This window comes from Oncorhynchus gorbuscha, linkage group LG03 (assembly GCF_021184085.1).
Source record: "Oncorhynchus gorbuscha isolate QuinsamMale2020 ecotype Even-year linkage group LG03, OgorEven_v1.0, whole genome shotgun sequence".
Classification (NCBI taxonomy): domain Eukaryota; kingdom Metazoa; phylum Chordata; class Actinopteri; order Salmoniformes; family Salmonidae; genus Oncorhynchus; species Oncorhynchus gorbuscha.
Window position 1 is genome coordinate 79,967,110 of NC_060175.1, and position 27,955 is coordinate 79,995,064.

Sequence of the window (27,955 nt, forward strand, 5' to 3'; positions counted from 1 at the left end):
TTTTAGCTACAAATACTTTATACAGCGAACTTCTGAAATCAGCAAAGGAAGAGGAAGAGAATGCCCTGCCAATCGGTGGGTGAAATGGGCACGGGAAGTCATTATGACAATAGATACATAGATACAGTAAAGCTATTTTGGATGGTTTGTGTCCTTGATTGGAAATAGTGTGCACCAACATCTCAGCTGTCAAAGAGAGAGAGAGAGAGAAAGAGAGAGAGCGAGATAGAGAATATGTTTTGGGGATATGGCACGGTGATAAATATTTCCTCTTCATCTACTGTACTGCTGGAAATAAAGACAGTCCCTGCCATTGTCTGCCAGCTGTATTACAGGCCCCAGGTCAAAGGTCAAATCTCTTATGCAGACCTAAAATATACAGACCATAAATAATCATCAGATTTTTATGGTGATAGGTGACCACAATCTGCACCGAGGCAAACTGTCAGTTAGTTGTTTCATTTCATGAAGTGTGAATATACAGTGCCAGTCAAAGTTTGGACACACCTACTCATTCCAGGGTAGGTTTTCTTTATTTTAAAATTTTTTCTACATTGTAGAATAATAGTGAAGACATCAAAACTATGAAATGACACATATGGAATCATGTAGTAACCAAAAAACTGTTAAACAAATTAAAATATATTTTATATTTGATATTCTTCAAAGTAGCCACCCTTTACCTTGATAACAGCTTTGCACGCTCTTGGCATTCTCTCAACCAGCTTCACATTGAATGCTTTTCCAACCGTCTTGAAGGAGTTCCCACATATGCTGAGCACTTGTATGCTGAGCACTTGCTGCTTTTCCTCCACTCTGCGGTCCAACTGAATTGGATTGAGGTCGGGTGATTGTGGAGGCCAGGTCATCTGATGCAACACTCCATCACTCTCCTTCTTGGTCAAATAGCCCTTATACAGCCTGGAGGTGTGTTGGGTCATTGTCCTGTTGAAAACAAATGATAGTACCACTAAGCGCAAACCAGATGGGATGGCATTTCGCTGCAGAATACTTTGGTAGCCATGCTGGTTAAGTGTGCCTTGAATTCTAAATAAATCATAGACAGTGTCACCAGCAAAGCACCCCCACACATCACACCTCCTCCTCCGTGCTTCACGGTGGGAACTCCACATGTGGAGATAATCCGTTCACCTACACCGCGTCCCACAAAGAAACGGGGGTTGGAAATAAACATCTCAAATTTGGACTCGTCAGACCAAAAAACAGATTTCCACCGGTTTAATGGACATTGCTCGTGTTTCTTGGCCTAAGCAAGTCTCTTCTTCTTATTGGTGCCCTTTAGTAGTGGTTTCTTTGCAACAATCGACCATGAAGGCCTCATTCACGCAGCCTCCTCTCAACAGTTGATGTTGAGATATGTATGTAACTTGAACTCTGTGAAGCATTTATTTGGGATGCAATTTCTGAGGCTGGTAACTCTAATGAACGTATTCTCTGCAGCAGAGGTAACTCTGGGTCTTCCTTTCCTGTGGCGGTCCTCATGAAAGCCCAGTTTCATAATACAGTAGCTCTTGATGGTTTTTGCGACTGCACTTAAAGAAACTTTAAAAGTTATTGAAATGTTCCGCCTTGACTGACCTTCATGACTTAAAGTAATGATGGACTGTCGTTTCTCTTTGCTTATTTGAGCTGTTCTTGCCATAATATGGACTTTTACCAAATAGGGCTATCTTCTGTATACCAACCCTACCTTATCACAACACAACTGATTGGGTCAAACGCATTAAGAAGGAAAGAAATTCCACAAATTATCTTTTAACAAGGCACACCTGTTAATTGAAATGCATTCCAGGTGACTACCTCATGAAACTGGTTGAGAGAATGCCAACAGTGTTTAAAGCCGTCATCAAGGCAAAGGATGGCTCCTTTGAAGAATGTCAAATATATTTTGATATGTTTAACACTTTTTTGGTTACTACATGATCCATGTGTTATTTCATAGTTTTGATGTCTTCACTATTCTACAATGTAGAAAATAGTTTTTTTTTTAAACTTAAATGAGTAGGTGTGTCCAAACTTTTGACTGGTACTCCATGTCTGATGTGAACATCATTTCTTTGCATGTAGTGAGGTTTCAGGTTTCTTTCATTTCTGAAAGTGCTATACCAGGCCTTGAGTAAAAATACTATTTTGAAAGGTGGGTGGCAAATGTGACTTCCTCTCACACCACACTACTCTCTAGAATAACCTGAGGTTTGTCAGGACTTATAATGGGGATGGATGAATTCAGTTACTTTGAGCACTTTACTTAGCCACATGTTATTTTGTGTCATTTCCTTATTGTTGCAACAGATACTGCACATAGGTTTAGGTACTTATTAAAGCATAATATATATTTAGACAAATGTTCTAAAAAATGTAAAAAAAAAAACAATTGTAAATTAATTGTGTTGCAAACCAGACTTGATTCTCACATGGACTCAAATAACCTGTGTTTTGCTGTCAAGGGTATATTGAGGTCAGCCTCTTAGCCAATCACCTTCTTAGTAAAAAAGGCATTGTGAAAATATTCAAGTTTTCTGAATTCTCAGACCATGCAGTGCATTGAAAGGCACAAGGACAGATTTATTAAGAATTTGCGCCAGTGCAAAGTTTGCACCTTTGTTTTCTATACTTGCAGTAAGGTTGTTAATTTTCCCAATCTTTTATTGACCTTTACCAGTAAATTTTGGGGCACATATTCATAAACCGTCTCAGAGTAATATTGCTGATCTAGGATCAGTTTAGCCTTTTCAAAAGGGGAGACTTAGTCCTAGATCAGCACTCCTAAGATTCTTTATGAATACAGGCCAATTAGCAAACTTTGAACTAGTGCAATCGTTGAATAAATCTGATCCTATAAGTATCTATGGCGTATGCTCAGATTACTCATTAGGATTGCATACTCAGTCTGTTTTGTTCCTGGTTGGCCAGGCAGCAGGTCAGCAGGTGTCTGTTTCTAAAAGCAGGATGATGTAGAAGTGTTTGGTATTTACTCTCTCTGAGTGGTTGGTGTCAGGCACACCTTTTTAAATCTCACTAACAGGATGTGGACACCACAATCGAGTAGGAGTTGGACAATTTGGATGGGGTTTTGAAAAATGTTTAAGAAATTAGACATGAAATACAACCAGGGGTCATACTGGGAGAACTAGTGGTAGGAGGCCAGTGATAGATGTGGCCCAGAATGCAGCAAGTGCTGCTGCAACCATATCCCACTCCCAGAGATAAGGTTAAGTGTTCATGTATATTAAACTTACTATATCGGGAAACATGAATTGACATTGTCGACATAAATTGTGGTTGTCTTAGTTACACGCATTGTGTGTAAACAGAGGAGAGGCAAGGCCCTAGGGACATTAAAGGGGGGAAACTGTGCAGTCAAGCAGGGTCACAAACCAGAGGAAAAAAACTCCAAGAATTTCTCAGGGGTGTGGTCTCTGTGTCTCCCTGTCCTGTTGGCTGGTAGTGGTTGGTGGTGGGGCTGGGTTGTGGGGGTGTTGAACTCAAAGCAGCCTTTCATTCCAGCTGGGCTTTGAGAGATAATTTTTTTCTTCTTTCATGGACATACTGTACATACTGGGCCATACTGGGCTATACCTCCCCTGGCCTGTGGCCAATGGGAATGGGAATGTCTGTTTGGGCTGTCAGAAAGCACTCCGCTGGTTGACATCACAGTAATTTGATAAGCCGTCTCTGACTGGACCTCCTATATTGGTTTGTTAGGTATACCAGGGGCTAGGGGCGGAGAGGAAAGAGGTGGTTCTTGAAAAGGAATGAAAGAGGGTCTTTGTCCTGAAAATGTTTTCCTTTTTCACCCACTCCTCTGCTTCCTCTCTCCTCTCACCTTTGGGGTTTTTCTGGGGTGTGTGGCCAAAAAATATTTGTTGGGGGTGAGAGTATATAAAGGTCCTTCAGGAGTTGAGATTCCTCACACTCAGTTTGAAAGGGTTACTGTCCAAAGGAAGACTGACCAGGAGAGTCCAGAGCTGACCATGAACAGATTAGTGCTCCTATGTCTCTGCCTATGCGCAGCAGTCTCACTAATCAGTGGGAAGCCCAGCAGGAGAGCAGAGAAGCTCAGGAGGTCCAAACCCCTGGTAGCAACTGACTCATCTGAACCGGATGATACTAATGATGCTGTTTTCCCCGGTAAGTTTTCAACATGATTTTGGAAAAGGGTGGTGGAATGTTAGATGGAGGAAATGTGCAGTGCTTCTAGTTTTTGCAATTATAGCATTTACCCAATTCAAGGGTGGTCCACAATGCTTCACAAAGAACTGCATTCAGTTTTCTAAGACTGAATTGGAGTGTGGGGCTTGTATATCAGTTTCATGTGTACTTTACCTGTGGATCATGTGTCGTGCAGGTGAGTAATGCTATGTGTGTCTGTGTGTGTATGTGTGTGTCTGTCTGTCTGTCTGTCTATTGCAGGCCGCAGCGGGCAGTGCTCGGTGAATGGGATGTCCCTGTTTGACGGGGCTATGTGGTCGCCTCAGCCCTGCCTTGTGTGCCAGTGTCAGATGGGAACTGTCAGCTGTCACCCTGTTCCCTGTGCCGGTAAGCTGCAGCTGCATTTACACAGCGGCCAGTTTGTACGTCTGCCTTCACTCCTATTGTTCATCATTCAAGTTGTAGATTGTTATTGAACGATTATACTCTTATTTGTGGTTATTAGACTTCATGGCAGCTTCTAGTTGAAATGGTCCATGCTGCCATAAAGTGTACAAATTGACCAGGGCATGGAATTGAACATACATACAGTACCATCCAAAAGTTTGGATACACATACTCATTTAAGAGTTTTTCTTTATTTTTGCTATTTTCTACATTGTAGAATAATAGTGAAGACATCAAAACTATAAAATAACACATATGAAGTCATGTCGTAACCAAAAAAAGTGTTAAACATATCAATATATATTTTATACTTGAGATTCTTCAAAATATCTACACTTTGCCTTGATGACAGCTTTGCACACTCTTGACATGGTCTCAAGAAGCTTCATTAGATAGTCACCTGGAATGCATTTCAATTATCAGGTGTGCCTTGTTAAAAGTTCATTTGTGGAATTTCTTTCCTTCTTAATGCGTTTGACCCAATCAGTTGTGTTGTGACAAGGTAGGGTTGGTATACAGAAGATAGCCCTATTTGGTAAAAGTGTCTAGCGCATTCTATGTTCATTTTCTATTTTTGTATTTCTTTGTTGTTTGGCCTGTGGTTCTCAATCAGAGGCAGTTGTCTATCGTTGTCTCTGATTGAGAACCATACTTAGGTAGCTTTTTCCCACATGGGTTTTGTGGGTAGTTGTTTTCTGTTTTGTGTCTTTCTGCACCAGACAGAAGTGTTTTGGTTTGTGTTCATTCTCTTTGGTATTTTGGCTAATCAGTGTTCAGTTCCAATAATAAAGACAAACACGTACCACGCTGCAACTTGGTCCTCCACTCCTTCCAACAGCCGTTACAAAAAGTCCATATTATGGCAAGAACAGCTCAAATATGAAAAGAGTAACGACAGTCCATCATTACTTTCAGACATGAAGGTCAGTCAATGCGGAAAATTTCAAGAACTTTTAAAGTTTCTTCAAGTGCAGTTGCAAAAGCCATTGAACGCTATGATGAAACTGGGCTATTTGACAAAGAAGGAGAGTGATCGAGTGCTGCATCAGATGACCTGGCCTCCACAATCATCTGTCCTCTACCCAATTGAGATGGTTTGGGATGAGTTGGACCACAGAGTGAAGGAAAATCAGCCAACAAGTGCTCAGCATATGTGGGAACTCCTTTAAGACTATTGGAAAAATATTCCAAGTAAAGCTGGTTGAGAGAATGCCAAGTGTGCAAAGCTGTCATCAAGGCTGTCATGCCCTGACCATAGAGAGATTTTTATTCTCTATGTTTGGTTGGTCAGGGTGTGACTCGGGTGGGAAACTCTGTTCTTTGTTTCTATGTTTTGGCCGGGTATGGTTCTCAATCAGGGACAGCTGTCTATCAATGTCTCTGATTGGGAATCATACATTTACATTTACATTTACATTTACATTTAAGTCATTTAGCAGACGCTCTTATCCAGAGCGACTTACAAATTGGTGCATTCACCTTATGACATCCAGTGGGACAGTCACTTAACAATAGTGCATCTAAAACTTAGGGGGGGTGGGGTGAGAGGGATTACTTAACCTATCCTAGGTATTCCTTAAAGAGGTGGGGTTTCAGGTGTCTCCGGAAGGTGGTGATTGACTCATACTTAGGCAGCATTTTTTCCCTTTTGTATTTGTGGGTAGTTGTCTTTGTTAGTGGCATTAAGCCTAAGTAAGCTTCATGGTCGTTTCCTTTGTTTTGTTGGCAAAATTTATCAATAAAAGAAATGTACGCTCACCATGCTGCACCTTGGTCCGGTCATTTCCACCACGACAGCGATTGTGGCAAAGGGTGACTACTTTGAAGAATCTCAAATATAAAATATATTTTGATTTGTTTAGTACTTTATTGGTTACTACATGATTCCATATGTGTTATTTCATAGTTTTGATGTCCACTGTTATTCTACAATGTAGAAAATAGTAAAAATAAAGAAAAGCCATGGAATGAGTAGGTGTATCAACTTTTGACTGGTACTGTACATGTGTACATATACTGTATAAATGTGAATTTAACATATATTGCCCTTTCCCTCAGGTTCAAACAACCAGCAGACAGTGGCTCCCAAAGCCAAGAAGCCCTCCCCTAATGCAGAGGACAAAGAGGGGATCCCAAAGTGGAAGAAGAGTTTCCAAAGGAGAGCAGGAAGTCAGAAGGAGGAGCAGCCTGTTACTCCAGCGAAAGTGGTGGGGGCCCATGGGAATATAAAGAGGGCAAATGAACTAACAATGCTTTAAATGTTGTTTATGACGCAGGTTGGCGTTTATTGTCATTCTTGCCCTGGAGGCAGAAGTGGGCGATTTCGGGACTTAGGGTTAGCAGTCTGATTAAGGTTAGGGTTAGGTTTAAAATCATATTTTATGACTTTGGCTGTGCCAGCGAGTGACCACTTTGCAGAGCTGCCTCCAAGACAAGATTCATGATGAAAAATACTAACCTGCGTTTATGACTGAGAATTGGCTGACAGGGATATTTGTGAGGACAATGAGTCACCAAATGCAGAATCATTTTAAATATATATATTTTGTGTGTGATGTCTATGTTGTAAAACCCGTGGCCACCCAGAAGAAGCAAGAAGAAGCAGTGAAGAAACAGGAAGTGGCAGTGAAGACAGAGGTTAGGAGGGCTGATGTCCCTGTGGCCAAGAGGCGTGACCCAAAGATAACCAAAGTCAGCCTTCCATACCTTCCCTACGATGACGATGATGACGATCACGATGACCACGACCACAGTGAGCATGATGATGACGACGATGACGATTACATCATCAGGGCCATGGGAAAGCCCACCATGCGGGCCAACAGGCACCCGGTTGTGGCACCGACAGGGAGACCAGTCACCATGGTGACTGGCCGACTGACTAAGACCACCACTAGGAAACCCGTGGTGAGGGTGCCGGGGCCAGGCCATCCTGTGGTCACGTTCCCCAGGAGACACAGCATCATGGAGTCTCTCCCTGCTGGCTGCCTGCTCTTGGAGTCTCTGATCACCTGTGGCAGCACTGGCATGGCCCACATCCCCATCCTCTCAGATCAGGGGGTCAAGACCCTCTATCTGGCAGGTAAGGATATACAAAGATCTCACATGTTACTTACATGGACAATTGGCATAGTCAAGCAATGTTTAATCAGTTTGAATTTTGTGAAGGCAAAGGATTTATCATTGTCTATAATGGCTTCGATACAATCAAATGTGGTTTGCGGTGCATACACAGTTGCATATAAACATAGTTTGTACACAAAGATACTGCATAAACACTAATGCAGGTCCAATAGCATGAGGGCCCAGGTTTTTCTGTTTGAGGTGACTGGGTCAGTTTGTGTTCTATTCTCTTATCAGACAATAAGATCAGTAAGATCCCTCACCAGGCACTGGCTGGGCTGCCCAACCTGGAGTGGCTGGACCTGAGCAAGAACAAGCTGGACGATTCCTCCATCAGCCCTGACCTGTTCCGGGTGAGTCTTGGAGCATATTTCTTCTCAACATATTTGTCTTTGGTTCCAGTTGGACCTCTACTGCGCTCCCAGACCCACCTACACATCTCAGCCTTATGTTACTAAGGGCTCTATTGACCATTCTCATGCTGCATTGCCTGGATTCCTCTCGGTCTGTTCTGAAAGAATATTAACATGGAATATATGTCACAGTTTAGTGTTATAGAACAGGGTTTCCAAGACTCGGTCCTGGATCCCTCCCCTGGGTGCACGTTTTGTTTTTTGCTCTAGCATTACAAAGCTGATTCAAATAATCAAAGCTTGATGATGAGTTGGTTATTTGAATCAGCTGTGTAAGTGCTAGAGCAAAAAACCAACACTTGCACTCAGGGGTAGCCCTCAGGACCAACAGGGAAACCCTGTTATAGAATAGTACAGGTATGTGCATGTTATAGTCATTTAAGTTATAGGTAGCGCCTAATGTTTCAACAAGATGATCCATCTTGTAGTTGGACTGCAAGGACTGCTGCTGTCTCCCAGGTAGCGCATAAGAGCAGAAGTCGAATCTGGCTCCATCAGGTTGAATCTCACTTAGCTGTTGAAATAAATTGGGGAATATCGTCGGTCAACATACAAGCCACAACTAAAAACAGAACAATAATTTTTGGTAAGGTGTCCTAACATTCACCTGTTCCCACTCAGTTGTCATAGTCCCTTGATGCCAAGAACTCACAGTGCTAAAAACTCCCTTGAGAGAACATTAGTGTTTATCAACTACTCTGCTTGCAGTACATCTCAGAGTTGACAAAGACTATATAACAAAGCACATTATGAGAAACTTCATAAATAAGACGGGGTGGAATTCAATAAAATCCCCACTGAGAACAGCCATCGCTGGAGAAATTAAATTGCTATTCCTGCACCATTGAAAAACACAATTATGTACATAGCCTACAAGCCTATTACAGAGTATAGTAATTATGTAGGTTATTCAGCTGGTAGTTACACTGGTATAAGGCCGTGTACCAAATGAAACACACATTGATGGTATATCTCTTAAACAGCAAAGTAGAAGCGTAAGCTAAAATTGCAGTTCTTGTGCTTGGCCATAATAGAGAGAGGGACACAGGTTACATCACAGCACACCTTCTGTTCTAGCACGCCTTCTGTTATAAGGTGGGTGGATATTTGGCTTGTTTCAGACCCTGACCAAGCTGAGGAGGCTGAATTTAGATGGCAACAATCTGACCAAAGTCCCCTCGTTTTTACCGCCATCCCTGGTGGAGCTGAAGATCAATGACAACAAGATCCTGGGCCTCACACCTAGTAGCTTTAAAGGTATGTGAATGAGTGTACAAAGATTTGTTCTGATAGGATGTGCAGAATAGTACTTTAGCATTGTGGCATAGCCCATTTGGCAACAAATATCTGGAAAACAAGTCAAATAACTACATCAGATATTATTGACATGTTTATATTGTCGTGTTGCGATTTGAAAACGTGGCTCTCCTCAGGTTTGTCCAAACTGCTGACACTGGAGCTTGAGGATAACCACTTCCATGATGGGAATGTGTCACCTTTGACCTTCCGGCCCCTGAAGAAACTCATCTATCTGCGACTGGAGGACAACAAGTTACGGGCCATCCCCTCTGGGCTTCCTATGACCCTGCAGGTCAGTGATTGGACAAGGTGCCTGTGATGCCACTTTAGTGAGCATGCAGGAGCCAATGACATGCATTAAGTAGCCTCAATCCAACAGAGGGGTTTAGCTTGGGGAGGCATGTCTTTCTGAGACATTTGGGTCAATCAAGCTAAATGATTTTCCCTTATTTGAAATGCTTATTGGGTGCAGAGCCATGACGTAGTGGTCACACTCCCCGGCACACGTCACGTATACAACTCCACACTGGAGACCAGAGTTCAACCCTTGCGTCCAGCCTTCCCCACCTAATTTCCCCACTGTCTGAATAAAGTCAAAATATACAGTATATAATAAAACATAAATACGTCTTGGTATAGTCCACAGACTCGTCAATAATGTAGTAACATGACAGGTTTCTGATGTTTTACTAAACATGCATAGTTTTTTGTAATTGCAAGCTAGGTCCATACATACCACAAACTCTGATCTGTAGTGTGTAGACTGGTTAGGTCCCCCTCACCCCCTTAAAAATCCGGTAGGTCCCCCTCACCCCCTTCACAACACGGTAGGTCCCCCTCACCCCCTTCACAACACGGTAGGTCCCCCTGAACCCCCTAAAAACACGGATACTAAAGGTGTTTTGCGACTTGTATTTCTAGACACTTCACCTGTCAGATAACAGAATTGAAGAGGTGCATGAGAGGATCCTTAACAAGACTGTCAACCTCAGGTTTCTGGACCTCAGTTATAACAAGATCCGGGAGGACCGCATAGCCCCAAGGGCCTGGATACACCTGTTGTAAGTCCCAACAACCCAACCTCCCTCCATTCTTACTTTTGCTGCATTTAGGAGGTTGTTCAGTGCAATGATTACTGATTACTGCTACTCTGGTTTTGATCGCCACCTTGAAGGGACTATTAATGCAAACATACAGTATTTCAGATCCTTTGTATTTACTTTATGAATGTATTGAATATAACTTTTTGACAAACGATGTAGTAAAATGTATGAATATAAACATGATTGCATACAGGATTCTGAAGCAAAATGTGAAATTATGTAATTCATCTGACACTCAGTGCATGTGTTAGTCTCCCAGTTTGAGTGGCAATAATGAGTGGAAAATATAACGTTTGCAGGGCACAATTTTAATTGCATATTTGAAGAAAGGGGGGGGAGAGGAGGGAAAAGCAGCGGGAGATTGTTTTGGGACGTGCTGATGTGGCTGGCTACACAGCGGAACAGCAGACTCAGTCCAGCTTTATGATTGGGCTTGACTGTCTCCAGAACCTAAGGGAGGGACTGCTGGCTCTTAGTGGTTTGAAACTACAAAATCGTGGCATAGATGTGATGGATATGATGGAACCCTCTGGTGAATGATTGGGAAACATAGAACCGGCCTTCTAAAGGAAAGGTGGACTAGTAATATAGATCTAAAATTGAAAATCTCTGTCAATTGGAGACATAATGCAGTACATTCATTACCTTCTATCTCTTCATGTCTTCAAGCTTTTCACATATTGAGCAAAAGATATCCCTGTATTTTCCCTACCATTTCAGAAAGTTGGAGTCGTTGGATCTGTCGCACAATAAGCTGGTGCATGTTCCCTCCTTCCTCCCTGTGGGCCTTAAGCAGCTCCACCTGCACCACAACCAGATTGAGCGGATCCCTGGCTACGTGTTTGGCCACATGAAACCGGGACTGGACCTCCTGCACCTGTCCCACAACAGGCTGGCCAACGACGGCATTGATAATGTGTCCTTCCTGGGTCTGTACAACACTCTGACTGAACTCTTGCTGGACCATAACCAGCTTCGCTCCATCCCCAGTGGGCTACTGAAGCTCAAGAGCCTGCAGCTCCTCCGCCTCAACCACAATGTTATCAGGTAAATTAACCACAGCGTTAACATATTACTCAACCACAATGTTATCTGGTAACTCAACTGTGAAGTTATCTGGTAACTCAGCTACAACGTTATCTAGCGTAATTAAGTTCCTCCCTCTGTCCTCTTCATCCCACTGGGAGACAAACCAACTTTGAGAAGAGCACAGTACTGTACTCTTTTTCGAAATAGAGACAGATAGCCAGTTAGCCACATGCAGTCTCTAACCATAATGGCACATCCAAATCTATTGAATCTCACTGTGTAATCTCACTGTGTAATTTTTGTTTTCTCTCTGTTATTTCCTTTGATCGGGTCAAAGGTCCTTCTGTCTTGTCTGAATATTCTGTCATTCTATCAGTGGTCACTAATTGCCCAGCTGTCTGTCTGTTTTTCTCTCCTCCCTGCAGGTATGTTCCTCTGAACTCTCTGTGTGACACGCGCCTGAGCGACGACTCGCCCCTAGTCTCCGTTCACCTGGAGTACAACTTGATTGACCGGCGCCTCATCCCACCCACTGCCCTCTCCTGCATCAAGACCTACCACAGCATCATACTAGGGCCACAGAGTCACGAGGAAGATTACCACCATGAAGATTACTAGTATCCCTCTTCCTCCCCTCCCTCCTCCTCTTTCACCCCTCTCTCCAACCTCCTGTCAGTTTGTCCTGGGTTTGACCTAGTGCCTCATTACATAATTCCCTCTGACCATGTCTCTGATTGTCTTCTCTGATGCGTTGTGATTAGGTTAGTCAGACTTGTGATACCCACACTGTATGCAACAGGTGAACTTAGACTTCTATCCCAAGTCTTACCATACGTCTAGGGCAATGTTAATGCAACCAGCCCTTTGTCAGTGGGCTTCATTATCACAAGTAAACAGACAGATTATGTGTTTGTCTTTGACCTGTTTCACAGAGTCACTCTGTAAGGCAGTGTTAGGTTTGACTTGTGACTTTAATCTTGCTTGATAGTAGTATGTATCAAAAGAAACGGAATGTGCAAGTTACCCAGGGTGATCCAGGTAGCTACTTGATAGTAGTGCCCTCTACTCTAGACTCACTGTTGTTTTTTTAATGAATTGATGAACAACTGTTTCAACTTTGACCAAATTGTGTAATGAAACATTTTGAAAATAAAACATGGAAAATAATTGCTGTTCATTGTCTATGGTTACTTTAAATAGCCTGAGTAGGTCTTAGTAGCTCAAACAATCTACATGAGCAGCACTGGGTAGAGGCAGTTGCTGGTTGTTTTATCCTTAGTTGATACTGTATTTAAGTGTTTGGATAGTACAAAATTGATTATTTTGGGCATATATCATAATTTTCTTAGCTCACCAGAGGTGGTTGGATTGTAATTGGTGTATTTACTGTAGTTCTCAACCTAATGAGGAAGTTTAAAATCTCTCGCTCTCTCACAAACAAAAGTGGCAATGAAAAGGGGACTGGACCAATTCTTGGTTATGGCTTAAAATACACTGCTCAAAAAAATAAAGGGAACACTAAAATAACACGTCCTAGATCTGAATGAAATATTCTTATTAAATACATTTTGCTTTACATAGTTGAATGTGCTGACAAAATCACACAAATTATCAATGGAAATCAAATTTATCAACCCATGGAGGTCTGGATTTGGAGTCACACTCAAAATTAAAGTGGAAAACCACACTACAGGCTGATCCAACTTTGATGTAATGTTCTTAAAACAAGTCAAAATGAGGCTCAGTAGTGTGTGTGACCTCCAATTGCCTGTATGACCTCCCTACAATGCCTGGGCATGCTCCTGATGAGGTGGCGGATGGTCTCCTGAGGGATCTCCTCCCACTCCTCCCAGACCTGGACTAAAACTCCTGGACAGTCTGTGGTGCAACGTGGCGTTGGTGGATGGAGCGAGACATGATGTCCTAGATGTGCTCAATTGGATTCAGGTCTGGGGAACGGGCGGGCCAGTCCATAGCATCAATACTTTCCTCTTGCAGGAACTGCTGACACACTCCAGCCACATGAGGTCTAGCATTGTCTTGCATTAGGAGGAACCCAGGGCCAACCACACCAGCATATGGTCTCACAAGGGGTCTGAGGATCTCATCTCGGTACCTAATGGCAGTCAGGCTACCCCTGGCGAGCACATGGAGGGCTGTGCGGCCCCCCAAAGAAATGCCACCCCACACCATGACTGACCCACCGCCAAACCGGTCATGCTGGAGGATGTTGCAGGCAGCAGAACGTTCTCTACGGCGTCTCCAGACTCTGTCACGTCTGCCACGTGCTAAGTGTGAACCTGCTTTCATCTGTGAAAAGCACAGGGCTCCAGTGGCGAATTTGCCAATCTTGGTGTTCTCTGGAAAATGAAAAACGTCCTGTACGGTGTTGGGCTGTAAGCACAACCACCACCTGTGGACGTCGGGCCCTCATACCACCCTCATGGAGTCTGTTTCTGACCATTGGAGCAGACACATGCATATTTGTGGCCTGCTGGAGGTCATTTTGCAGAGCTCTGGCAGTGCTCCTCCTGCTCCTCCTTGCACAAAGGCGGAGGTAGCGGTCCTGCTGCTGGGTTGTTGCCCTCCTACGGCCTCCTCAACGTCTCCTGATGTACTGGCCTGTCTCCTGGTAGTGCCTCCATGCTCTGGACACCATGCTGACCGACACAGCAAACCTTATTGCCACAGCTCGCATTGATGTGCCATCCTGGATGAGCTGCACTAGCTGAGCCACTTGTGTGGGTTGTAGACTCCGTCTCATGCTACCACTAGAGTGAATGCACCGCCAGCATTCAAAAGTGACCAAAACATCAGCCAGGAAGCAAAGGAACTGAGAAGTGGTCTGTGGTCCCCACCTGCAGAAACACTCCTTTATTGGGGGTGTCTTGCTAATTGCCTATAATTTCCACCTGTTGTCTATTCCATTTGCACAACAGCATGTGAAATGTATTGTCAATCAGTGTTGCTTCCTAAGTGTCAGTTTGATTTCACAGAAGTGTGATTGACTTGGAGTTACTTTGTGTTGTTTCAGTGTTCCCTTTATTTTTTTGAACAGTGTACTTTTGGTAACTCCTTCTGCGGTTTTTAACAGGTACTGTGCAGAGTCCTGACTCTGCTGGCAGATGGGTTCACAGATAAAGGACCATTTCATGGAATAAAACACTTATCCTGTATATCAGTTTGAGGTTTAATTCATCTTTATTTTAAAATCCTCTACACATACATTATTTTTTGTATTTTTTTTACGGTAAGTGTCTTCCTGTCTCGTGACTGTCACAGTAAATATATTTGATCTTCTTGACTTAAAGATGATCATATATTCAGTATTATTTGCAGTTAGAAGACACTATATGCTACAGAGTTATTACAGTTGGTTGAACTTTTTTTTGATTGTTAAAGTAATATATAACATTTGAAATTGACTATGTAGATTTAAATGATTTGTTTTAGAATTCTGCGTGTGACGCAATCCTACCTAGCCTACAAATTATATATTCCTTTTATAGCTGTTGATCAATTTCCCTTGAGACAGAACAAACACGGATCATTTCACAAACAATCAAAACTTTGAGCCACCCCATACTGTAGTTAAAGTGCTCACTGCAGGAAGACAAATCTATTACAAAATGATAGACTAAGGATTTAATTTAACAGCAAATAAGTGATTTTTGTTTGTCATCCATCTCATTCATTGTATTTAGAAATTTGCCCCTCCAGCCTGGCCTCATAGACTAGACGTAACAAAGTAAATGTCTGGTTACGTAAGACAGAAGGTTACTTAACGCAAAAACAAAAGTAGGGTAGCTGTTTTGGGTGGATGGCTAGGTGTATAAAGTAAACATTTAAAAACAAAAAGTTTGCGTGTTCGAATCTCAATACGGACAACTTTGGCATTTTAGCTAATTAACAACTTTGCAATACCGACTACTTTTTTAGATACTTTGCAACTACTTGCATGTTATCTAACGCTTCCCCTAACCTTAATCCTTTAACCTAACTCCTAACCCTAAAGTTAACCCTAAACTTAACTCTAAACCTAACCCCTAACTGTTAGAGGAATTCTAAATTCCTATATGTTTTATAGCCAAAATCAAATTCGCACTCTCTCTATTTCATTAATGAGTTGTAAATTAATTAATTATGCATGAAGTAGATCGAGACCAGTCTTAAAAGTCAGGTAACAACGTTTATTACAAGAGAGTACTGCCACATACACATTTTCCCACAGGTTATAAACTGAAAATGACATCAGCGTTTTCTAAATGTTCTATCTCTTAGAGAGGCCCTATAGTTCTCGAGCCTTCGCTCCATGCCTGAAGTCAAGGTCAGTCAGTATAAATCAGCATTCTAGACAGTCTGGAGATAGTCCGTTCCTGTCACCTGGAGACAGTACATTCATTTGTACAAGGAACAGACCGTCATTGTTACTAAACTCCTGACTACATTATATACAATTGGGAATGGGAGCAAGATAGAAAATTCATATATGTACAGTACATTATAGCATTTGGACTAGTCAGTTCTGATTGGAATGTATACATAATTAGTCATTTCAACTATAATTTCTCCCAACACTAACCCAAACCCTAACCTAGCTCAAGTTAGCAACCTTGCTAATGTTAGCATGAGCCAGCTACTGTAGCTAATGTTAGACACAGCCAATTGGAATTCTTAATATATCATACATTTTGCAAATTCGTAACATATTGTAAGATTTGGAATTCGTAACATATTGTACAAATTGAAATTCGTAACATATCATATGAAATGGATGATGGACAGCCACAAATGAAAACATATCATACTAATTGACTTTTGACTTTTTTTATGCTGCTAATACATAGTGACAGATGACACACAGTGTAGTAGTTACAGACCCAAAGACCACATAGTATCCATGGTCCATGATTGTACTGCCTCTTATGCCAAGCCCAAAATTGATGGGAAGAGTAAGACTGACTTTTAAGTGAGAACGCCTATGACATCTATGATAGATCACATCTTGAGATCGAAGCTTAACAAACATGTATGAAAGCCAGGGTGTATTTCACTCTTTGTCCCTGATTACTATTTGTTTTGGACTGACTTTTGCTGGAGTGGCAATGTTGACTATGAGATTACTCATAACTGTAACACAATGCTAGCTATAGGTTTGGTATGTGTGTGTGACAAACAGAGAGAGATACATTTTTGTTATTTTAAACTTCTTCTCATTCAATATCTACAGTATATACAGTATATACAATCCCACCACTCCTGGTGAGCTAAGCAAATTATATTGAACATATATGCCCAAAATAAACCATTTTGTATTGTCTCACCGCTTAAAGGGCAAATACAGCATCCACTAAGGATGAAACAACCAGCAACTGCCTAAGTGTGTGTGTTTTAATCACACCATAGAGCAGGGGACACAAATCCAAGCCTAGAGATCCTCAGTATTGTTTTATTTTCTAACTGGTAGTTAATTAAGCAATAAGGCCTGGGGGGGTGTGGTATATGGCCAATATACCACGGCTAAGGGCTGTTTTTAGGGACAACGCAACGCGGAGTGCCTGGATAAAGCCCTTAGCCGTGGTATATTGGTCATATACTGCTTACCCCAGAGGTGCATTCTTGCTATTATAAACTGGTTACCAACATAATTAGAAGGGTAAAAATAATTGTTTCGTCATACCCGTGGTATACGGTCTGATATACTACCGCTTTCAACCAATCAGCATTCAGGGCTCAAACCACCCAGTTTATAATATATTTTTTACATTCAGGAGCAACTCTCCAATTGTTTGGTACAAGAATTTAGTTAAATAGTTGCCGGATTCATAACTGCGGCTCTTTATTGACTGCTGTTCATTTTCCTTGTGCTTTTTTTGTTTTCCTCTTGTGATTTCTCTTCAACAAAAGGCTTAGCCATGATTCCCTTCTCTGTTGTTGTTCTCCTGCTGTGTGCCACCCCTCCACCCACCCCCTCTGTGGCACTGCCCTTTGAGCAGAAGGGCTTCTTGGACTTTGGGAAGAGCATCGATGTAGAGGGGCTGATGATGATGATGATGAACGACGAAGAGGAGGGTTCAGCAGTTGAGGAAATCTACAAACCAGAATACTACAAACCAGAACAGCCTACTTGCCCATTCGGCTGTCAGTGTAACCAGAAGGTTGTGCAGTGCTCTGGCTTGGGTGAGTTAAAAGATACAAAGTCACAATATTATATTCTCTTCAAATGATTCTTCACACGAAACATACAATTGTCAACATGTAGACAGCAGTCACACTGCACAACTGCACGTTACTTTTTAGTGCTACGTGGAGTCTGGGGTATCTGGTGTCTTCCTAATTATATGGTGACATCTCACACACAAACAACAACAAAGTGCAACATATGCATGCAAACCATAGCCAGATAATTACTCAGCATTTATCAAATTACAGTATGATGATAAATTCTAACTTGTGGAATTATCCAGACATAACCTTAAGAGTGAGAACATACTGTGTGTGTCCAAGAGGTATATTGTCATGATTCATAGATTTAACACTTTTTAAAAAGCAACAATAACAATTGTTTATATTACAAATGAATTGTAATCATTGTGAACTGACAGAATGTGGAAAAGTGTGTAAAGTCAAGCAGGTAAGTTAATCTCTTGTGGTTTGATCTGCAGGTTTACACTATGTGCCATATGACGTCCCCCCGGAGACCAGGCTCTTGGACCTTCAAAGCAACCAGATCACAGAGATAAGAGAGGATGACTTCAAGGGTCTCAGCAACCTCTATGTGAGCACCAACAGTCATAACACAAATGGTGGAAGAGAGTTCTGGCATTTCAATAGAAGGATACATCTCTTGTCTGTCTTTGCCCTTTTCATAGTAGCGCCCCTTTTCAGTGTCCATACTGAAAATATAAATAATTTTAATGCTGTGTCTTCAAATAATATATTGTTTACTATATATAGTACATAACTTATTATATAATGGTAATGGGTTGATTCATATCTGTGTTTGAATATATCATGGTTTAGTATTACAATGAAAACAATGCTGGTATATATTTATTTTGGGTCAGGGTGGCTGGTCTCCTCATGACCTATCCCTCTTTTCTCAGGCTCTGGTGTTGGTGAAAAACAAGATCTCCAGCGTGCACCTGCGGGCCTTCATGCCCCTCAGAAGGATGCAAAAGCTCTACTTCTCCCACAACCAGTTGACAGCCGTGCCCAAGAACCTGCCCTCCTCCCTGGTGGAGCTCCGTATCCATGACAACCATATCCAGAAGGTGGCTGCTGGAGATTTCTCTGGCCTGGGCAGCATGAAATGCATTGGTGAGATGACAAGCTATAGTTGGACCTTAGGCCATATTTATTATGTGTTAGCACCAGATATGGGAACAGCAAAACACATCTAACATCTCAAGGTCTTTGAAGTCTACATCTAGCCGCTTGAGTACTGGAGCGGGTATTGGCATTGACTTAAACACATATTTTATCCTAAAGAGATGGGAGGAATCCTATTCAGAACAGTGGTTTGGAGCCGGGAGCCTTTGATGGTCTCAAACTTACCTTCCTTCGCATTTCTGAGGCAAAACTCACAGGCATCCCTAAAGGTAGAAAGCATGGCATAACCTTTACAATATTTATATTCGGAGTGTTCTGCTTAGTGTTCTGTTCGTTATCATTGCAACTTCCCACACATTTCCACTGAAAACATCCTTTGAATCTATCGGTCACTTGTTCTCCTTCACCATACAGATCTCCCCGAGGGTCTACATGAGTTGCATTTGGATCAGAATCAAATTCAAGCCATTGAAAGGCAATATGAGGGTTTGCACAGGTACGTCTGGACAAGTAGCTTTACAAGAGGGTGTTCAATGTCTGAGAGTTTCTAAAAGTCCATCGCATTAATGCATTTATGAGGAGTTTATGAATGCTGTAGATCTATATATTTTTTTCATTGCTCAGAAAACTTGGGGGGGAAATAAAATCACCCATTTACATTTACATTTAAGTCATTTAGCAGACGCTCTTATCCAGAGCGACTTACAAATTGGTGCATTCACCTTATGACATCCAGTGGAACAACCACTTTACAATAGTGCATCTAAATATTTTAAGGGGGGAGGGGGTGAGAAGGATTACTTTATCCTATCCTAGGTATTCCTTAAAGAGGTGGGGTTTCAGGTGTCTCCGGAAGGTGGTGATTGACTCCGCTGTCCTGGCGTCGTGAGGGAGTTTGTTCCACCATTGGGGAGCCAGAGCAGCGAACAGTTTTGACTGGGCTGAGCGGGAACTGTACTTCCTCAGTGGTAGGGAGGCGAGCAGGCCAGAGGTGGATGAACGCAGTGCCCTTATTTGGGTGTAGGGCCTGATCAGAGCCTGGAGGTACTGAGGTGCCGTTCCCCTCACAGCTCCGTAGGCAAGCACCATGGTCTTGTAGCGGATGCAAGCTTCAACTGGAAGCCAGTGGAGAGAGCGGAGGAGCGGGGTGACGTGAGAGAACTTGGGAAGGTTGAACACTAGACGGGCTGCGGCGTTCTGGATGAGTTGTAGGGGTTTAATGGCACAGGCAGGGAGCCCAGCCAACAGCGAGTTGCAGTAATCCAGACGGGAGATGACAAGTGCCTGGATTAGGACCTGCGCCGCTTCCTGTGTGAGGCAGGGTCGTACTCTGCGGATGTTGTAGAGCATGAACCTACAGGAACGGGCCACCGCCTTGATGTTAGTTGAGAACGACAGGGTGTTGTCCAGGATCACGCCAAGGTTCTTAGCGCTCTGGGAGGAGGACACAATGGAGTTGTCAACCGTGATGGCGAGATCATGGAACGGGCAGTCCTTCCCCGGGAGGAAGAGCAGCTCCGTCTTGCCGAAGTTCAGCTTGAGGTGGTGATCCGTCATCCACACTGATATGTCTGCCAGACATGCAGAGATGCGATTCGCCACCTGGTCATCAGAAGGGGGAAAGGAGAAGATTAATTGTGTGTCGTCTGCATAGCAATGATAGGAGAGACCATGTGAGGTTATGACAGAGCCAAGTGACTTGGTGTATAGCGAGAATAGGAGAGGGCCTAGAACAGAGCCCTGGGGGACACCAGTGGTGAGAGCGCGTGGTGAGGAGACAGATTCTCGCCACGCCACCTGGTAGGAGCGACCTGTCAGGTAGGACGCAATCCAAGCGTGGGCCGCGCCGGAGATGCCCAACTCTGAGAGGGTGGAGAGGAGGATCTGATGGTTCACAGTATCGAAGGCAGCCGATAGGTCTAGAAGGATGAGAGCAGAGGAGAGAGAGTTAGCTTTAGCGGTGTGGAGCGCCTCCGTGATACAGAGAAGAGCAGTCTCAGTTGAATGACTAGTCTTGAAACCTGACTGATTTGGATCAAGAAGGTCATTCTGAGAGAGATAGCGGGAGAGCTGACCAAGGACGGCACGTTCAAGAGTTTTGGAGAGAAAAGAAAGAAGGGATACTGGTCTGTAGTTGTTGACATCGGAGGGATCGAGTGTAGGTTTTTTCAGAAGGGGTGCAACTCTCGCTCTCTTGAAGACGGAAGGGACGTAGCCAGCGGTCAGGGATAAGTTGATGAGCGAGGTGAGGTAAGGGAGAAGGTCTCTGGAATTCACCCGCTGGCCGAATTTGGCATGAGGGCCGCCTATTGGGGAACCCTGCAATAGAGGGTGAGGGCATCATGATATCATGATAGAGGGTATCAATAGAGGGTATCATGATGATACCCGACAGTTTCTGTCGTGCAACTTGATTACTCTTCTATTATGCTGTTGTTACTTATATGCTTTTAAAAAAATGGTATAAATGTTTTCCTTTGAAGATAAGTGAGCATCCGAAATCAAATCAAATCAAATGTATTTATACAGCCCTTCGTACATCAGCTGATATCTCAAAGTGTTGTACAGAAATTTGATTTGATTTGAGCATCTGAAATATTTTTTTATATATAATTTTCGTTCTTGGACATAAAATACAGTAATCACCAGGAAATTAGCTGAAAGGGATTTTAATTTAGGAATTCTGATTCCAAGTATTCAAATCAAATGTATTTATATAGCCCTTCGTACATCAGCTGATTTCTCAAAGTGCTGTACAGAAACCCAGTCTAAAACCCCAAACAGCAAGCAATGCAGGTGTAGAAGCACGGTGGTTAGGAAAAACTCCCTAGAAAGGCCAAAACCTAGGAAGAAACCTAGAGAGGAACCAGGCTATTTACATTTAAGTCATTTAAGGCTATGTGGGGTGGCCAGTCCTCTTCTGGCTGTGCCGGGTGGAGATTATAACAGAACATGGCCAAGATGTTCAAATGTTCATAAATGACCAGCATGGTCGAATAATAACAAGGCAGAACAGTTGAAACTGGAGCAGCAGCACAGTCAGGTGGACTGGGGACAGCAAGGAGTCATCATGTCAGGTCGTCCTGGGGCACGGTCCTTGGGCTCAGGTCCTCAGAGAGAGAGAAAGAAAGAGAGAATTAGAGAGAGCATATGTGGGGTGGCCAGGCCTCTTCTGGCTGTGCCGGGTGGAGATTATAACAGAACATGGCCAAGATGTTCAAATATTCATAAATGACCAGCATGGTCAAATAATAGTAAGGCAGAACAGTTGAAACTGGAGCAGCAGCATGGCCAGGTGGACTGGGGACAGCAAGGAGTCATCATGTCAGGTAGTCCTGGGGCATGGTCCTAGGGCTCAGGTCAGATGAAACTGGAGCAGCAGCATGGCCAGGTGGACTGGGGACAGCAAGGAGTCATCATGTCAGGTAGTCCTGGGGCATGGTCCTAGGGCTCAGGTCCTCCGAGAGAGAGAAAGAAAGAAGAAGAGAATTAGAGAACGCACACTTAGATTCACACAGGACACCGAATAGGACAGGAGAAGTACTCCAGATATAACAAACTGACCCTAGCCCCCCGACACAAACTACTGCAGCATAAATACTGGAGGCTGAGACAGGAGGGGTCAGGAGACACTGTGGCCCCATCCGAGGACACCCCCGGACAGGGCCAAACAGGAAGGATATAACCCCACCCACTTTCCCAAAGCACAGCCCCCACACCACTAGAGGGATATCTTCAACCACCAACTTACCATCCTGAGACAAGGCTGAGTATAGCCCACAAAGATCTCCGCCACGGCACAACCCAAGGGGGGCGCCAACCCAGACAGGATGACCACAACAGTGAATCAACCCACTCAGGTGACGCACCCCCTACAGGGACGGCATGAGAGAGCCCCAGTAAGCCAGTGACTCAGCCCCTGTAATAGGGTTAGAGGCAGAGAATCCCAGTGGAAAGAGGGGAACCGGCCAGGCAGAGACAGCAAGGGCGGTTCGTTGCTCCAGAGCCTTTCCGTTCACCTTCCCACTCCTGGGCCAGACTACACTCAATCATATGACCCGCTGAAAAGATGAGTCTTCAGTAAAGACTTAAAGGTTGTGACCGAGTTTGCGTCTCTGACATGGGTAGGCAGACCGTTCCATAAAAATGGAGCTCTATAGGAGAAAGCCCTGCCTCCAGCTGTTTGCTTAGAAAGGGGGACAATTAGGAGGCCTGCGTCTTGTGACCATAGCGTACGTGTAGGTATGTACGGCAGGACCAAATCAGAGAGATAGGTAGGAGCAAGCCCATGTAATGCTTTGTAGGTTAGCAGTAAAACTTTGAAATCAGCCCTTGCTTTGACAGGAAGCCAGTGTAGAGAGGTTAGCACTGGAGTAATATGATCACATTTTTTGGTTCTAGTCAGGATTCTAGCAGCCGTATTTAGCACTAACTGAAGTTTATTTAATGCTTTATCCGGATAGCCGGAAAGTAGAGCATTGCAGTAGTCTAACCTAGAAGTAACAAAAGCATGGATTAATTTTTCTGCATCATTTTTGGACAGAAAGTTTCTGATTTTTGCAATATTACGTAGATGGAAAAAAGCTGTCCTCTAAATGGTCTTGATATGTTCTTCAAAAGAGAGATCAGGGTCCAGAGTAACGCCGAGGTCCTTCACAGTTTTATTTGAGACGACTGTACAACCATTAAGATTAATTGTCAGATTCAACAGAAGATCTCTTTGTTTCTTGGGACCTAGAACAAGCATCTCTGTTTTGTCCGAGTTTAATAGTAGAAAGTTTGCAGCCATCCATTTCCTTATGTCTGAAACACATGCTTCTAGCGAGGGCAATTTTGGGGCCTCACCATGTTTCATTGAAATGTACAGCTGTGTGTCATCCGCATAGCAGTGAAAGCATTTCGTATACATTGTTTGTCTTCAGGAAGGCAGTGAGTTGCTGCACAACAGCCTTTTCTAAAATTTTTGAGAGGAATGGAAGATTCGATATAGGCCGATAGTTTTTAATATTTTCTGGGTCAAGGTTTGGCTTTTTCAAGAGAGGCTTTATTACTGCCACTTTTAGTGAGTTTGGTACACATCCAGTGGATAGAGAGCCATTTATTATGTTCAACATAGGAGGGCCAAGCACAGGAAGAAGCTCTTTCAGTAGTTTAGTTGGAATAGGGTCCAGTATGCAGCTTGAAGGTTTAGAGGCCATGATTATTTTCATCATTGTGTCAAGAGATATAGTACTAAAACACTTAAACGTCTCTCTTGATCCTAGGTCCTGGCAGAGTTGTGCAAACTCAGGACAACTGAGGTTTGGAGGAATACGCAGGTTTAAAGAGGAGTCCGTAATTTGCTTTCTAATAATCATAATCTTTTCCTCAAAGAAGTTCATGAATTTATCACTGCTAAAGTGAAAGTCATCCTCTCTTGGGGAATGCTGCTTTTTAGTTAGCTTTGCGACAGTATTAAAAAGGAATTTCAGATTGTTCTTATTTTCCTCAATTAAGTTAGAAAAATAGGATGATCGAGCAGCAGTAAGGGCTCTTCGGTACTGCACGGTACCGTCTTTCCAAGCTAGTCGGAAGACTTCCAGTTTGGTGTGGCGCCATTTCCGTTCCAATTTTCTGGAAGCTTGCTTCAGAGCTCGGGTATTTTCTGTGTACCAGGGAGCTAGTTTCTTATGAGAAATGCATCTAGGGTATTGCACAAGGTTAAATCGAGATCCTCAGTTAGGTGGTTAACTGATTTTTGTCCTCTGGCGTCCTTGGGTAGGCAGAGGGAGTCTGGAAGGGCATCAAGGAATCTTTGTGTTGTCTGTGAATTTATAGCACGACTTTTGATGGTCCTTGGTTGGGGTCTGAGCAGATTATTTGTTGCAATTGCAAACGTAATAAAATGGTGGTCCGATAGTCCAGGATTATGAGGAAAAACATTAAGATCCACAACATTTATTCCATGGGACAAAACTAGGTCCAGCGTATGACTGTGACAGTGAGTGGGTCCAGAGACATGTTGGACAAAACCCACTGAGTCGATGATGGCTCTGAAAGCCTTTTGGAGTGGGTCTGTGGACTTTTCCATGTGAATATTAAAGTCACCAAAGATTAGAATATTATCTGCTATGACTACAAAGTCCGATAGGAATTCAGGGAACTCAGTGAGAAACGCTGTATATGGCCCAGGAGGCCTGTAAACGCTAGCTATAAAAAGTGATTGAGTAGGCTGCATAGATTTCATGACTAGAAGCTCAAAAGATGAAAATGTCATTTTTTTTTTGTAAATTGAAATTTGCTTTCGTAAATGTTAGAAACACCTCCACCTTTGCGGGATGCACGGGGGATATGGTCACTAGTGTAGCCAGGAGGTGAGGCCTCATTTAAAACAGTAAATTCATGAGGCTTAAGCCATGTTTCAGTCAGGCCAATCACATCAAGATTATGATCAGTGATTAGTTCATTGACTATAATTGCCTTTGAAGTAAGGGATCTAACATTAAGTAGCCCTATTTTGAGATATGAGGTATCATGATCTCTTTCAGTAATGACAGGAATGGAGGTGGTCTTTATCCTAGTGAGATTGCTAAGGCGAACACCGCCATGTTTAGTTTTGCCCAACCTAGGTCGAGGCACAGACACGGTCTCAATGGTGATAGCTGAGCTGACTACACTGACTGTGCTAGTGGCAGACTCCACTATGCTGGCAGGCTGGCTAACAGCCTGCTGCCTGGCCTGCACCCTATTTCATTGTGGAGCTAGAGCCCTGTCTATGTTGGTAGATAAGATGAGAGCACCCCTCCAGCTAGGATGGAGTCCGTCACTCCTCAGCAGGTCAGGCTTGGTCCTGTTTGTCGGCGAGTCCCAGAAAGAGGGCCAGTTATCTACAAATTCTATCTTTTGGGAGGGGCAGAAAACAGTTTTCAACCAGCGATTGAGTTGTGAGACTCTGCTGTAGAGCTCATCACTCCCCCTAACTTTCGTATTCCCACGGAAAAATGGAGAGGCATATATGATCGTATCCCAATGTAATCATCAACATTTGAAATTATTCTGTTTTTGTAAAATACTATATCTGTTTAGGATTGTTGCGGTCAATTTGCAGTGTACAAATTATTAATAACTATGTTTCGGTGGCCCGACCATTCGGTCAAGGACAAATCGGCCCATGACTGAATGTAATTAGGGACCCCTTCTCTAGTTGGTCTGCCCTTCATTGTCTCATCAATCACTCAATTTAAATGTGTGTGTGTGTTAGGTTGGGTCTAGGCTACAATCACATTCACCACATTGAGCACGGCAGCCTGTATTACCTAAAAACCTGAGAGAGCTGCATCTTGAGAATAACCGGATCCCCAATGTCCCTGGAGGCCTTGCTGGAATGAAGTATCTGCAGGTAAAGTGTGGAAGGGGTTGTGAAGCAGCATCAATCACATCAACATTAGTGATTTCACTTATGTTAATAACAATTCATATCTGTAATGTTTTTTAAACATCAGCATTGGTGATTTCACTTAATATGTTATGTTATGTTGATAACAGTTGATATATGTAATGTTTTTTAAACAGATGGTCAACCTTCACTCCAACAACATCAGCCAGGTTGACATGAATGACTTCTGCCCTGAGGGTTTTGGTGTGAAGAACGGGATCAGTCTCTTTGATAAGCCAATCAACTACTGGGAGGTGGAGTCGGCCACCACCCGCTGTGTCAGCAACAGGATGGCCGTACAGTTTGTCAACCACAAAAAATAGTGCATGAGAGGCACCAGCTGGGGAGGAATACATGCAACTCAGATGTAAAATAAATTACTTTGTTACACAGTTCAAAAACAATGAATTGATAGTCTGACGTAGCGTAAAAGATAGATAACTAAAACAAGTCTGTTTTGCATGCATGGGGTGGGCGATATTGTATATTGGGAAAAAAACGCTTCATCCTCCACACATCAATCAATCAATCCAATCCAATGTAAATCCAATGTATTTCGATAAGACTTTGTTTTTTGTCAAATGTTAGGCAGGTCGTTCCACGAAATGAGTCCCTTTTGCGTCCCTTTGATATTTTAAGTAAAACGTTTAGCACCAATAATGCATTTTAATAGTCAGTTAAATTAAGTGCCCTTTAATATAGAGCACATTCATACTTGCAAATTCAGCATTTTGACATTTTACCATGTGCACTCTGGGACTTCAAGGAAGAGTTTAACCCACTAACCCCTACATTTTCCCAGGTTTTCACCATCATAGCCCAAGTTATTTTTGTTGCTTGACAAAGTCATTTCTGAAGATTATTTATATTATGTGATTAGTGATGAATTTTAAGGATAAAAAACCTGTCCCTCATTTTAAGGTCAACCATGATTATTAATAAATCATTTTCTTTGTTTGGTTTTGTTTGATCTCAACTGACCTTTGATCTGACAACTGATCTCATGTTTTGGATATAAAAGAACAATACAAACTGTCTGTAAGGGTTTTCCTGTGGTGAAGTAGAGGAGGACGAAAACGCAGCGTGGTTATATTGACTCATGTTTAATCAAAAACGGATAAACATGAACGTGGCAAACCAAAACCAGCCCTATCTGGTGCAAAACACAGAGACAGGAACAATCACCCACAATGTAGCTCAGTTGGTAGAGCATGGCGCTTGTAACGCCAGGGTAGTGGGTTCGATCCCCGGGACCACCCATACGTAGAATGTATGCACACATGACTGTAAGTCGCTTTGGATAAAAGCATCTGCTAAATGGCATATATTATTATTATAATACCCAACACAAAACAGGCTACCTAAATATGGTTCCCAATCAGAGACAATGACTAACACCTGCCTCTGATTGAGAACCATATCAGGCCAAACATAGAAATAGACAAACCAGACACACAACATAGAATGCCCACCCAGCTCACGTCCTGACCAACACTAAAACAAGGAAAACACATACGAACGATGGACAGAACGTGACACTGTCAGTTGAAAGCTTTAATCACCTTCAGAAGAATTGATCACTCATAAACTTTGTTTAAAAAATGTTGTTGTTATGATGTGTT

At 42.9% G+C, this 27,955-nt stretch overlaps 1 protein-coding gene and 1 pseudogene across 1 annotated transcript; both read left to right on the forward strand.

Annotated features, from left to right (window-relative positions):
• Positions 1–3,915: 3,915 nt before the first annotated feature.
• On the forward strand, positions 3,916–12,735 carry si:dkey-6n6.1 (uncharacterized protein LOC100170811 homolog). Its single transcript, XM_046337163.1, has 10 exons — positions 3,916–4,152; positions 4,435–4,560; positions 6,679–6,827; positions 7,207–7,702; positions 7,981–8,096; positions 9,278–9,413; positions 9,590–9,747; positions 10,377–10,516; positions 11,279–11,605; positions 12,013–12,735. Exons 1-10 carry the CDS (start codon positions 3,996–3,998, stop codon positions 12,203–12,205), a joined length of 1,998 nt encoding a protein of 665 aa, XP_046193119.1. The 5' UTR covers positions 3,916–3,995; the 3' UTR covers positions 12,206–12,735.
• Positions 12,736–17,502: 4,767 nt separating this feature from the next.
• LOC124017654 lies at positions 17,503–26,656 on the forward strand (annotated as a pseudogene).
• The last annotated feature ends 1,299 nt before the right edge of the window (positions 26,657–27,955 follow it).